Source organism: Caloenas nicobarica, chromosome 6, assembly GCF_036013445.1.
Source record: "Caloenas nicobarica isolate bCalNic1 chromosome 6, bCalNic1.hap1, whole genome shotgun sequence".
Lineage (NCBI taxonomy): Eukaryota > Metazoa > Chordata > Aves > Columbiformes > Columbidae > Caloenas > Caloenas nicobarica.
Window position 1 is genome coordinate 22382382 of NC_088250.1, and position 13836 is coordinate 22396217.

Sequence of the window (13836 nt, forward strand, 5' to 3'; positions counted from 1 at the left end):
CTTTTAGCAGTCTTCTCATGATTTGAAATTTATTAATCGATATTCAGCAGGGTATGAGCTGGTCAAGTACTACAGAATGTATGAATTTTCATTTCAGTTTGGAATTACTATTTGATTTAGCCATTTTCTCTTTGTCTTTCTTTGTACTTACTGTTCATGAACATTCAGATACATGTGGTTTTATACAGATAAATGTTGGGAAATTGCTGTCAGATTTACTTTTTTAATAATGTTCTGGTCAGCTGCAGGAGGACTGGGAGACCAGTACAGAAGTTAAACAGGGATAAGAAATGCAGCTCTTTAGATGATGTTGGAAAAAACAGATCACTTCGAGAAAGATAACATCAAAATCGGTTGCCAAATGTTTTATTCCATTTTTCTGTATTCTTACATAATTGCCTTAGTAAATTTTCCACTTAAAAGATTTAGGATATTCATGCTCAAAGAAAAGTACCTGTTATTTGAAATCTACTTACTGCTTTCCCTTATTTCTCACTGAATAACTATGAAACTATGCTAGAAGCCAAATCATATGATAGATTTTCAGATACTCAACATGAATAATTCACGAGCACCTTACTGTACAGGAATCACAGACAAGTCTAGAAAAGCAAAAAAAAAAAGTTTCAGCTCTGTCCTCCAATGTTAATGATGATCAATGAAGTACCTAACTCCAGTCGCTTAGCAAATTTGACTGGCCAACTGTATAGGCCCTCTCCTTGCTATTAGTTACATGTATTTCTGAAAATGGATTTTCCAAAGCACTTGGCAAGTACTCACAACAGCTCATTGACAGATAGTAGCATTACTTTATGAATGACTCACGAACAGTAAAAAGGTTCAAATACCAAATAATTGACCAGCTCAGCTCACAATAAAACTCCAGGCAAATTACAGTCTTCTCAGAAACTGAGTTCATTTCATAAAAGTCCTTTAAAACAGATTATTTTATCTGCCAGCAGAATGTAAAAATAAATCGACCCTTTTTGCTTTCTTATATTGCCTATACCTACACGGTGCTATGACAAAACAAGCTGAGTTTTTATTCAGCATGTATTTATAATATTCATGTTTGCTCCCATGTACAAAACTGTGCAGTTTTTGTCTTGAAAATATAAGAGATCTTATGTATTCCACAAAAGTCCCTGGATGTAAAAAGCTCTGCATCATTTTGTAAAACTATCTGCTAAGTTCTCAGCTACTTTAAAGTGTTCTTTTTCTTAAATAAGTTTACCATTCTGGTGAATTAGAAGAATACAGCATTTTACGTAGTCAATAAATACAAATAACTACTTTGTTAACCCTAAATATGAAACATACTTCACTTTTTAAGTTATATTCTTATAAGTCTGCAGTTATACTCTGTAGTTACAACTTAATTTTATAATTATACTGGTTCATAAATGGGATAAATTCTATTTCCAAAGTGAATATAAGATATATGAATCACTTGCACCAAAGTAGGGTACAAGTGGTTCGTAGCTTGTGCTTGCCTTGAGCAAAAAGTGAATTTTGCCATATAGAAGGCATTTAAAATATCTGCTAGTATATTGAATTCTGAGAAATTATAGTACTTTCTAAAGTGAATCTCAAACCCAACTCCACACAGATGCTGGAAGGCAAAGTAAAGGATTGCTTTAATTCAATTTAAACTTCTGTCTTAGGGTTTATATTCTCATCTCAATTAGTATATGTACTGAGCAGAAATATCTGCAAACTGAGATTTGAATATACCCATTGCTTTTTGTTTAGCTTTTTAGTACTTGCAATATAATGCTTTTGCACTAGTTCTGAATTGGTATGCTACTTGTAAATGTAGAATACTGAGTATACATTGCTTTGCTGAGATAGAGAATTAAGTGACAATAAAGCATGCATTTGTGTCTAATTTCACAAAATAAAGCATGTCATGCCGTGCTTGATTTATTTATTAGAGAAATAGTAGAAGGCAGCAAACAATCTGAAATCCACTTGCACTTTCAGTTTTGCATGCCTTATGCATATTTCTGGCTGATGGCTTTAAACATTTACTGTATTTCAAATTTCCAGTCCAATTTCATAACTTCTAAAATTAAATTAGAGTATTTGATGTCCTAAATATCCTCTAAAATTCAACCAAGAAAGCGATAATGAGGCATTTTCAGAGTACTCCAAACTTCATTAGTAGGAAAGAGACATTTCTCATATGATTGAGTTATAAAATATTACATCAAGTGTCTGTCATTACAGATTCACAACTAATAACAGGCTATATATTTCTATTTCATATAGGATAACCTTTCTTCAGCTTGGATGGGGTGGACCACTGGTTCCTCCCCTTATCTGTATTATGGGTACAGTATTTCCCCCTTTTCTACCCTTACTGATTGCAGTGTGACTGACCACTACATTGTGTATTTAGGGTTAGAAGCAGAGACAATCTTGTTTGAGAATCCCCCTAGGAGCAAACACTATTCACCCTACACACCATTCTTAACTGCTTTAAATATTTGGAAATCCTTTGAAATTTCTGATGTTAGAGAAATAACATGAAAAGTTTTGATAAAATCAGTATTGTTATTTAGTGCTGAGTTCTTGCTGGAGAAAGGTACCTCAGCTATTTTTAGATTTTCAGATGCTTTTTTAACCAAGATAAAAAATGGCTTTCTTTAAAGATTTGAATCTGGGTTTTGTATTGTTTTGGAAAGATCTGTGCTTTACTCTGTTACTCAATTTATAGCTACATACATTCAAAAATATCTCATAGAAAGTTTTGAACATTACTTGTAATACATTAAGCACACACCAAAACACTATGATCTGAATAGTCACATCTATAGATATTTATATAATTGCAGTTTAAATTTTTGCGTAATTTTTAACCCCCTATATTTTACGTTAAGTAAATCACTCCAGGTGTATATAAATAACGTGAGACACCATATAACATATCCTTTATTTAATCTGAATTCAGTCATCTTTGGCCTGTGTTTGAAACTATTTTTTTGTAATTTTTATAAAATGCCAGTAACAGTATTATTTTTGTAATATCTTTCCTGGAGTTTAGGAATATCCTCAGGAGACGCATCAGTGATATAAAAATTTGCATTCTCTATCAGATATTTTTATCTTGAAAAAAATCCTTACTTTTAGGACTAAAATTTAATGACATTTGGATGAGGAACATAATATAGTTTATATTTTCATGCAAAATGCTAAAGAACACATAAAGGTCGATAAGATTTCTTTCATGCAACAGAAAGAGCAAACCAGGTGTGGTGGGTTTTTTGGTTTTTGTTTTTTACTGCATCCGGTGAAATTCAAAGATATTGTTCCTACAGGAAATACTCACTCTGTTTTTATACTCATGTGTATTTACAATATTTACCAGGTCTTCTCCAACAAATGCAGCCCTATGATTTATCACTTAGCAGATAATTATTGTATTTCATCATACAGTATGTTAAATTATGTTTTTTCTTCTGTGTTGTTGTATACTTGATTTCTGGTGAGAAACAGAACCAAAACTGCCTTGGGAACTCCAGTATTTGGTTAAGTCCAACAGCGTAGCTTGCTTTGAATAGACTGTTACGTGAATAAGAAATGCTTTTGTTGGTACTTTAAACAAGTTATATTTTCTTATAAGAGCTAGGACAGATCTGTAGAATCGTTGAGGTTAGAAGTGACCTCCTGAGATCATCTAGTTGAACCTCCCTGCTAACAGTTCTAGCTTTCCAAGATATAAACTCATCACCCAATAGCATGAAATTTTTCCAGCACAAAGTGTTGTAAAAATAGTTTGTGCGATAAGTGTTTGAGGAAGTATTTTCTTTGAAGATAAAATTATGTAGCAGAAACATTCTTCAGTCAGCTGCACTTGTACAGTAACGATTAAGGAAGAAAAAGTAGAAAAGACCGCAGTTGTTAGGGAGTGACTTTCTTTTCCTTTGAGATATTTCATCTCTTGCTTCCACTTCATTTGTTCATAACTGTTAATATTAAGCTATACCTCCTTGTCAGGTCTCTGATTCTTTCCATCTGCCTATCTTCTCTTTGCAGACTCTCAGTAAAGTCCAAATTTTTCTTTACAATTGCTGCTTTAAATGGTAGTTTTCTAATAATCTTCATCCTATATTCTCAATACAGTCTTCATTTTACTCAAAAATCGAAAACCTTGTCATAAATCTTTTCTTAAATACTCATTTTTTTTCAATTGTTTCACACGCAAGGTGCTTCTCATGCCAGTTCTAACACTGACAAATTGCTTTTATTTCTTTCATGAAACGACCCTTTATACTTTTTTCTTGATTTAAATAATATTCTTTTCTCATTATCATAATTTGCATACTTTCTATTTGCTACTTTGTAGTGATCCTGAATTAAGGGTAAGCATTAGTTTGCTAGACTAAGATTTCGGTTTTATTTTTTCCTTTGCTTCTAACTTTTCTAAATGTTTTTCTAAATGTTATGTAATTCTAGGCTTACATATTCATAGATCATGTAGTGAAGAATAAATTATATGTGGGTATATGGCATTAAGGCAAACTATGTATTTTGTTAGAGATTGTTTACACTTTACTTAGGGATAGCACATTACTGATCATTATCTCAGTGCTGTCTGTCACAGAATGCTTTCATGATGAAAATGAACTCAAATAGTTATCATAAGCTGGACATCTTCCAACTGAATTATTTTAAAGATTTAACAGTTTTAGTCTGAATTATTTAAATGTTTAAGCTCACCTTCACCCTTGTTAATCTTTGCACAAACCTGGATAGTAGCAAGTTTCATCACTGCACTGGTGGATGATCTCATAACTGATGAAAATTCTATTTGCTGAGATTTTTTTTCTGTTGATTTTGTTTGTTGATTAAGACTTTATCACCACTGATTACTCTGCAGGTCCACGCATTTCCTCTTTTTACCTGACAAACCAAATGAGAAAATTGAAGGAATTGCACGTTTCTTAAGGTACTTATCTTCTAGCAATCTAGTCTCGTGTTTTACATCACGCCGCATATCTACAAGGTTCCAGATGATCTTTATGTATACCGTTTTAGTAGTGAAATGCCAGAAACTGCCATCTCATAAACTTGAAGCCACCTATGATCCCCAAAGTGTAAAAAGCTTACTGAGAGAGAGTCTGCGAGACTTTCCCCATTCTTCATAGATATAATTATGAGATTAATTTCATCCCTGGGGACGGAGGAGCTGTTCAAGTATTTTTTGGGAAATGTACTTTAAAGAATTCTTGGGAACCTTTTGCTCTATACTTCCTACCCTTGCATTTCACATTACCTTTCAAAAGGGTTTGTCAGTAAGACAATTGACATTTTCAATTTGGTTTTGCTGTGCAATTAGCAAAATCCAGGGGTTTGAGGGGGTGGAGTTGGTTTGTTTATTTCTTTTTGATGTAGGGGTCTTCCTCTCACATGGACATAAAGAGCAGAATGGGTGCACATCTCTCTTAAATTTAGTTTGCATAATGATTTTTTTTGATTGCGTGTCACTTTATGAGCATCTGTCTATTTTTTTATGCACCAGTCTTTGGAAAACACTGTTATTTGCATATGGAGAAGTTCCTATTATATATTTCTGAGTGGTCTGATAGGAACATGTGCCCATGCTTCATGATGGGTAAACTATAAAACATATAGTATACATGTGACAGAGGATCCAGTGATAGTGGAAAAGCTACCAGGTAAAAGTACATGAAGGGGAGCCATACACTGAATTCCAGATGCTGGACAGCTGATCTCACTGTGCTGGTGCTTGGTCAGTGGAGGTCCACTGGTATGTTTATGCTGCCATAATAGAAGTAAATCTGCTGATGCACTGGCTCTCTTGTGGATGTTAACTCATGAATGCAAAGAGCCAGGGATTATAATTCACAAGGCAGAGGTTTATTCCCATGATTTCTTGCCGTCGACTATTAGATAGTGCTAATCTTTTTTATTCTGGTATGGGCTTTCCTCACAGTCTCTCTCAGATGCTCTTTTGATGCCATGACTGGGAAAGTTACTGTATTCCTTATGTCTTTTCCTCCCTTGCCTCAACTCTTCCACAGTTTAAGAGAGAATACACCTGTCTTTTAGCTGACACCCACCACCTGGTCAAATCAGTGTGCTTTCAGCATCTTCTAGCTTTCCTTGTGTGATGTCCTCAAAGTTCTTCACTATGAGAACATGCTAAACTCAGTTCAGGTATGTTACCTGAGCCTCCATTCCTGTCCATTCATGGATTCTACCTCTGTGGTTTACCAAGAATCTAAACCAATGGCCACTTGCTCACTCCTTCATCTTTCAGTGCAAATTCATTTTGTATACATCTGGACTTGGGCCAGTTGAGCAGGGGAGATTCATAATCTTATGGCAGATGTTCTTACCTCATACTTGTTCAAGACAAGGCAATACTTACTCTCAAATCCTGACCAAGGCAGTGTCAGTGTTTCATTTGAGTCAGGAATGAATTTTCCTGTTTTGGTCTAATGCGGGCTATGCTACATAAGCTATTGTCAAACTCCATCTGCATGCTGCTGTCTTTGAACTACTGGCTCTTTAGTCTTTGTACTGATAAGAGGGAGATGGATGGCTTCTTGTAACGAGCATGATCTGAAGTCTACAACTGTGTGACTATTCTGATAGTCACTTAAAGAGAAATAAACCATTCCTTTTTTTGGACATTTGGTCCGCTCCTTGGAGTTCCTGAAGACTTTCTCAGGCTTTTCCAGTTAACAAGGAACTGAGTACAGAAGGAGCATGTCTTATGCTTGTTAGGGCCATAGATCATGCGTAGAAGACAAGGTTTGATTTCATCCATAAAGGTCCCAGTGAAGTTAAAACTGTTTGGCTTTTCTGTGCTTGTGAACCTTACCTGAGAATGCACATGCAGAAAAAAATATGAAGTAACAGTTGAATAACCTCTATAGCCTTTGATGGACTCCTTCAAAGGACTCTGATGTGAGGTCTAGCATATCAAATCTTTGGGAAACTTCTCCTGTTTAAGCCTAAAATTAGTAAGCTGACAACTGCCAAGGTGGAGTCAAATAAAGTACTTTGCCATTTTAAGTAGCAGGAATGTTCCTGACATAAATCTCCCTTTCCATCCCAAAGCTGGTAACTTCCTCCTCATTTGCACCAGGGACAGAGTTTGGAACTTCTTCATGGAAGCTGCAAAAGTTATGGAAAAATTGGCTAAGTACTACTGAAGGTTGTTTCTGTTTTGTTTACAGATTTTAGGAGGCCCTGATATATCCATTAGTGAGGTCCAGTGTAGGAATTCCTGGAAAGCCTGTGGCTGCTGAGGTGCCAGGATCTATTGAAACTATTTTGCTGTGGGAAATATAACAAATTTATATCTCACTATGTATTTCAGATGTGTCCCACAGCAAGGCTGAATCTAGTAAAGCTTCCTTATATTCTACTCATATAGCAGTGATAAGCTGGTATTTTGCACAATCCTCATTCTATACATATGCACAGCTCTGGTAGCAAAAGATGATTTATTTTTATTTTCAGTTCCATTTTGCTGTCTTCTTTGGACGGCTGTCCAAAAAAAGATTCAAACAGCAACAACCAAAAACAACTGGACTATGAATTTGTATCGATATAATGTCATATCAGCCAGAAGATAAGACAGACAATTAGCATTGCAGTAATTCTTTTATCTTATGTGTATATATATATATATATATATATATGATGTTGGAAGATAAATATTATGAAACTGTCAACATTAAAAAATTGTGTATATATATGAAATACTGCTTTCTGCCAGAGGAAACATGGTTTCCCACAAAGAATTTTTTTTTCCTCCTGAATTAATATCAACTGAGATGTAAAACAGTCTAGAGCCCATTTGTCTTTGTGGGTGTCAGGTGTTTCTTCTCACTTGCACTTATTGCTATTCCACCTACCTGAAACTATAGGAAGGTGAAAAAGCAGAATCAGCTTGAGCTTTTGCAGCTTGCTCACCGGAGTCCACCTGACCAACAACATCCCAGCCTTGAAGAAACGCATAGGTAATTTAAACAAACAACTCTGCAAACATTTTTCCAATTTATTGGCATTATATTCTGTATCAAGGAATCACAGAATATAGACCCAAAAGAGCAGCTCTTTTTAAAATAAAAAATATATTTAGGATCACATACATCTGATCTACATTTGAAGAACAAGCAAAAATAAGAGCTGTAGTTGCCAATATTCTTTTCACTCACTACAGACTCTTTTCATCAAGAGGAGATAGCCCATTTTTATTTGCTACGTTTTTAACTCATTAAGAAATGCTAATTGATCTCTTTTCTGCATTCAGTTCACTTTTCAATTGGTTCTCACTTTTTTGTGTCCATTTGCTGTAACTTATGTGAGTAGGTGTTGTGTATGTATGTATCGGTGCCATCTTGGATATATATTATGTAAGATAATGTCCTGGTTATCGGCATATACCTTCCAAAACAAATACCAAAAAAATAAATGGAAAAAAGCATTCTATCCATCAATAAAGCAACTGCCTTCAAACTGTATATGTTGAAGAAATTAAAGACTTTGTCCTCAGGTGGACTGTCAGTCAGCTGAGCATCTGACCAGCACGTAGAAATGCAGTTTTACATTATAAGTATGGTAGGTCAAAGGCTTAACACTGGTGGGAAAAAACCAATATGAAAAATCAAACAAAAACAAAATGCAAGCAGAAAACAACTTCTAAAAGTTTTAATTTTCTTTTCTTCTTTTCTTAAAAAACCTTCCAGGGGGACTGGATAGCTCAAGGGGTTGGTAATAGGATACAGAGCCTTTCATCTCTAGGTCACCAGTTCGCATCCAGGCCAGGTCAGTAGTGACCAAAAATTGTTACCTTTTGATGGGTTTTCAGGGACCTACATGAAATAAGTTGTTGGAACCGTTGTTGGAACAGTTACTGGAACCTGTTCACTTCTTATTCAAGAGGACGTGGCTGATCTTTTGGCAGTCTCAGTAGTGAGACTGCATTACCTGTTCATCTAAAGATGTGAGATGCACTGATGGCATTTTGTAGAAATCTTTCTTTCTACAACTATTATCAATTCATCATTGTTGTAACAATTACTGTAACTGTTAGTATTCTGCTGCCTGTTCTGGATCTGTGCTGTGGTCCAATGGATCTCAGAATTGCTAAAAAGGTAACTGCTACAGGCACTCAATTCATACAAAACCATTCTTCATGTGAGCACAAGTAACCTTAATTTATTTAAGTTGCAGGCCTAAATCCCCATCTTTCTTTCCTGACATCTTTATTTTCAGGCTTTTCAACAAGATTAAACAGAGGCGTTCAATCAGTATAACACATTTTTATGGGTGAAGAAAAAAAAAAAAAAGACAAGATAAAAGACAAGCACTAGCTGGCCTAGAATTTCAAAGCAGCAATAGCATAATACAATTTCATAGATCAGGTCGGACTTGGAATAAGTTCCAGAATCATTGCATTCCTAATTATGTTGTTCTCAGTTTCATCAATTTAAGTAGTAACAGTTTTCTTTTCCCCATAGGATAGTAAAAAACCATTTCCCTCACTCCTTTGAAAATGGTTTCTGATGTTCAGAATATTACTGGGACCTTGTTAGCCTTTTAAACATTTTTTTTTTAATGGCTACCTTATGCATACATTACCTTCACGTTTTCTATAGTATAAATCTCAAGAAGCTGCCAAGAAAAGCTGAATTTTTAAAAAATCATGGTTTAATAAAAGATAGGGAGAATTTTCAGTTACAGAAAGGTCTCATTTGTACTCTCTGTCGATGCAGGAGGCCCTCTAAATGAGAAGAAAACATGCCCTGAAATAACATTTCTACCTAAGATCTCTAAACAGGTCCTAATTCCTGGCCATAACATTTGGGAGGAGAAGGGTGCTGAGACAATTCTCGGGTTCCAAAGGCCTTCAAGAGGCTGTGAAATACAGGTAGTAAGATTGAGCTTGCTCAGAATTATGTTGGTAGTGGGGAAGATACTTCTGTGTTGCAGAAAGAAGGAAACAAAGATGGACTAAGATGCCTTAATACACCCCAAGTATCCATGCCAATCCTTTCCTGTCTTACTGCAGCTGCTGGATTACTTGGAATCAGAGCCCTACTATATATTTTCTTTTACCTTCCTACAAGGTCCTAAAAGTTTCACAGAGAAAAAAAGGAAAATTTAAAATATAACTTTTAAATGAGACCTGGTATTGGATACTTAAGGAGAAATGATTGCTAAGCTATTAGCCAAACAAATATCACAAAAGCTTTGATAGCTCTGACAGACACATGATTAATTACTGTATATATCAGAAAAATACATTTTTTATCTACGTAAGTAATTATTGACGTCTTGCCTGCAAGTGGATGAGAAGGCAACTGGACAAAAGTAATTCAAAATGCAAAATCAAACCCCTTAAATATGTCCTTGATATATGTCCTTCTTTAGATAAATGAAGGGTATTACTGACTTAAATGCAATACATGAAACAATAAGACTGGAGCTTGAAATAAATTATGTTGATTCAAGTAGGCACATATTGCAAAATTGTCTTGCTTTTCTATACAAAGAAATTAATCTTTGTTATAATCTTGCATGGAACAATAAGGCAATAAAGATATGTATTTAATTCCTGCATAATCCTTTTAATGTAGAGCTTAGTTTCTAGATTCATGGCATTTATGTTTTCAGCTTAAATTTCAAAGCTATGTTGAACAAATCTATAGGTTGCCATTTTTCTTTAAACATTTTAAACCATAATTTGATACATTTTTAGAATTTTATTATGTCTGTATTTTTATTTAACACATTTGTCTTTTTTTATATAGAACATATCAGTGTCAGGCTTCATCTTTCTACCACCAGGTCTTCTCTCGTTTTTCTTTTAATTATTTTAATCTTCTCACTTTTTTTCCGTTATTACATGTTCTAATGTTGAACATTTAAATGAACAGTGCAATGCTACAGTTATTAATGTACTGCTTTAACACTTACGGTATTAGTTTCTGAACGAGCTTTTGTTAAGCATTGGTAAAACAGTATACAAGCCTTTATTGCTGTAAATATTCTTACACTCTTTTCTTTTTTCCCCTGTATTTGTGTACTAGGTGGTTGTGAATGCCCTTTTAGGAGCAATTCCATCCATCATGAACGTGCTTCTCGTTTGTCTTATATTCTGGCTAATTTTCAGCATCATGGGAGTAAATCTGTTTGCTGGGAAGTTCTACTACTGTGTTAACACCACAACTGATGAAAGGTTTGAAGTCGACCAAATCAACAATTTTAGTCAGTGCGAGGAACTCATAAAAAACAATCAAAGTGCCCGATGGAAAAACGTGAAAGTAAACTTTGATAATGTAGGATTTGGGTATCTTTCTTTACTTCAAGTAGTAAGTGATCACTCTTTATCGCTCTTTATATACCTCTCATTGTTTATACATAATAGCGAAAAGCAATTCACGCAAAAAAAGACAGAAAACAGATATACCTGATGATTTTTATCTGTAATTTAGTAATTACCGCTGCACTGATAATGGATTACTCTTTTTGTAGTAAGCAGCAAGTAGAGCTTACAAAGAAGAATACAGAATTTTTAGGACATCTGACAGAACAAACGCTATTCTTCCCATTTGTAGCCCCCTTAGTCCTCCAGACCCTTCTAACTTTAAAAGTTTCTAGGAGCACCTAGGAATGGTATTCAGCTGTCTGAATACTTTAAATTTGGCTGTTGCTGAAAAACAAAAATCCGATTGGTGTGATTAAGTCACAGAGAAGAATTCCAGGTTGGAAATCCCATCTCAGTGATGTGGCTGCCACCAGTGCAGACTTATGGGATCTAAGAAGCAATTTCTCATTCAGAAGAGAAATAGGAAAATAAAAATATCATTAGGTACTGCAATCTACGAAATATTTTCCCTGCCATTTCTGCGCATAAACACCTAGTGGACTTTATTACTAAAAACTGAGAGAAGAAAAAAAAGAATATATGCAGAAAGGTACTATAAGGTTATGCCTTCTCTATCAAAATTGTGTCCTCACAACACATTCTTTGGATTTTGGAGTAGCTAACAATCTGACCCAGCTCTACTCAAGAAAACACTGGATTCTAGCCTGTGTTGTGTGCATTCAGCAACCTCTATGGGTTTTTTTGAGGTTACTGTGTAATTCTGCAAAATCTTAGTAACGTGATGCAGTGGTATTGAGACGGTCCTGCACAGGGTCTAAAACAATAGTTCTGAGCATTGTGAACTGCCTTTCCCAGCTAATACAGCATCTCACCTGTGTGACTGATAACTCTGACAATTGAAATTTCACTCCGATTAAGTATTTACTGTCACATCAGGAAAAAGCAGGGACCAGCAGTATTAAAAAAAATAAACTACTGAATAGAATTTGATTTTGATTAAAAAATTAGATTGTAATAGAAAGACTTTAAATATTTATTTTCTCTGTCTTATTTTTGAAAGCCACTGATCTAGAATTTCCCTTGGGGCCAGGGGGGGCAGAATGCTTTATTACACATGTTCAAGAGAAATGAGACATCAGCAAAATCACTCTTTCCAAGTGGTTTGCAACTCTTCTTCCAGTGGTAATCCAGACTACTCTGGGACAGGGATAACACTAGGTACATTTTTTCCTGGCTTTGTGGCCACAATCACCCCCCCTCAGCTACTTGTGGTCATACATATTTCAGTGTCCTGGCTATGCATACCTCATTCCATCTTCACTGAAATTAACAAATATTTCTTACAGTAAGACTTAGATTCTTAAATTATTGGATTGTTCTGGGAGGCAAATTGGGAGAAATTTGCCAATTTTTCCCACACTTCCAAAGGAAAAATTAATCTAAACCTACCAAGGGGGCTGCTAGCTCTTATGGGAGGACAAGCCAGTTGTTTTTGCAGTATCTACAACATAGAGATTTTGCACCGATATCAAAGGCTTCCTCATGGATAGATTTTTTTTGTGTGTGAGTCGAATGTCAGTGACAACACCACTTATTTTTTCTGTATTACTAAAATGCGTGTAAAAACATGAACAGATTTTTTTGTTTCACATACCAGAAAAATGGGCACTTCTGTCATTCCATAAAACAGACACTTGGCTCCACATCTTTTAGGGTTTGGTAAGTAAGCTGCTAGTAGTGATTTTGCAGTTATAGAATTATAAAAGCCCTAGGCCAGAGAAAGCAAAGTATCAGCTTGATTTTCAGCTAGTGCTTTAAAACATGTGGGATCTATATTTTTTTCACCTTCAAGAACACAAGAAAGGCCACAATTCAAAAATGTTTGAGATTCTTACATCACTTTCTCAATCGAAGATATTTTTAAGGTGATGTTCAATTTGATATATAAAGTACTTTTGATGAGAATCGAGAACAGGATTCTAAATCCACCATGTTCAGAAGAAACATTAGAAGTGAACAGGTATGTCATAACCATAGATTTCCCTACCTTTCCTAATCAGCTTGTAGAAAGAGAAAAGGTGAGTAAATACTAAGAATTAATTAGAGGTATCCATTATTATGTCAGAAACAAAGATTAAGCTATTGAAACTTGAGTATTTGGCCCAAAATAAGGTATTAAGCCTGAAAAATTGGAATCAAAACTCATGGTTGCAAGTGAATATGCTTTCTCTGCACCCAAGGTGAACATTAATGGCTTTCTGTTAACATCTTCATAATTAGTTGAAAAGTCTACTGAAGTAATTTGGTTTTCCACCTTAACAACCTCAAGGACAGACTTTTGTTCAGGTTGTGGTGGATCTGAGAAAAAAAACCCATAGAGGTCAATGACATTTTTCTATGGACAAACTCAGTGATAGGTATCAATGGATGAATTACAAAGTTCCTTTTTCAGGAAGCTAGAA

At 35.0% G+C, this 13836-nt stretch overlaps 1 protein-coding gene across 15 annotated transcripts in view; it reads left to right on the forward strand.

Annotated features, from left to right (window-relative positions):
• LOC135990345 (sodium channel protein type 1 subunit alpha) overlaps positions 1–13836 on the forward strand; it is a 66171-nt gene that overhangs the window by 43168 nt on the left and 9167 nt on the right. For all 15 annotated transcript variants that reach the window (XM_065637959.1, XM_065637963.1, XM_065637968.1 and 12 more), the window contains one exon: positions 11076–11357. In XM_065637959.1, the coding sequence (XP_065494031.1) occupies positions 11076–11357 (282 nt within the window). The remainder of the gene's footprint in view (positions 1–11075; positions 11358–13836) is intronic.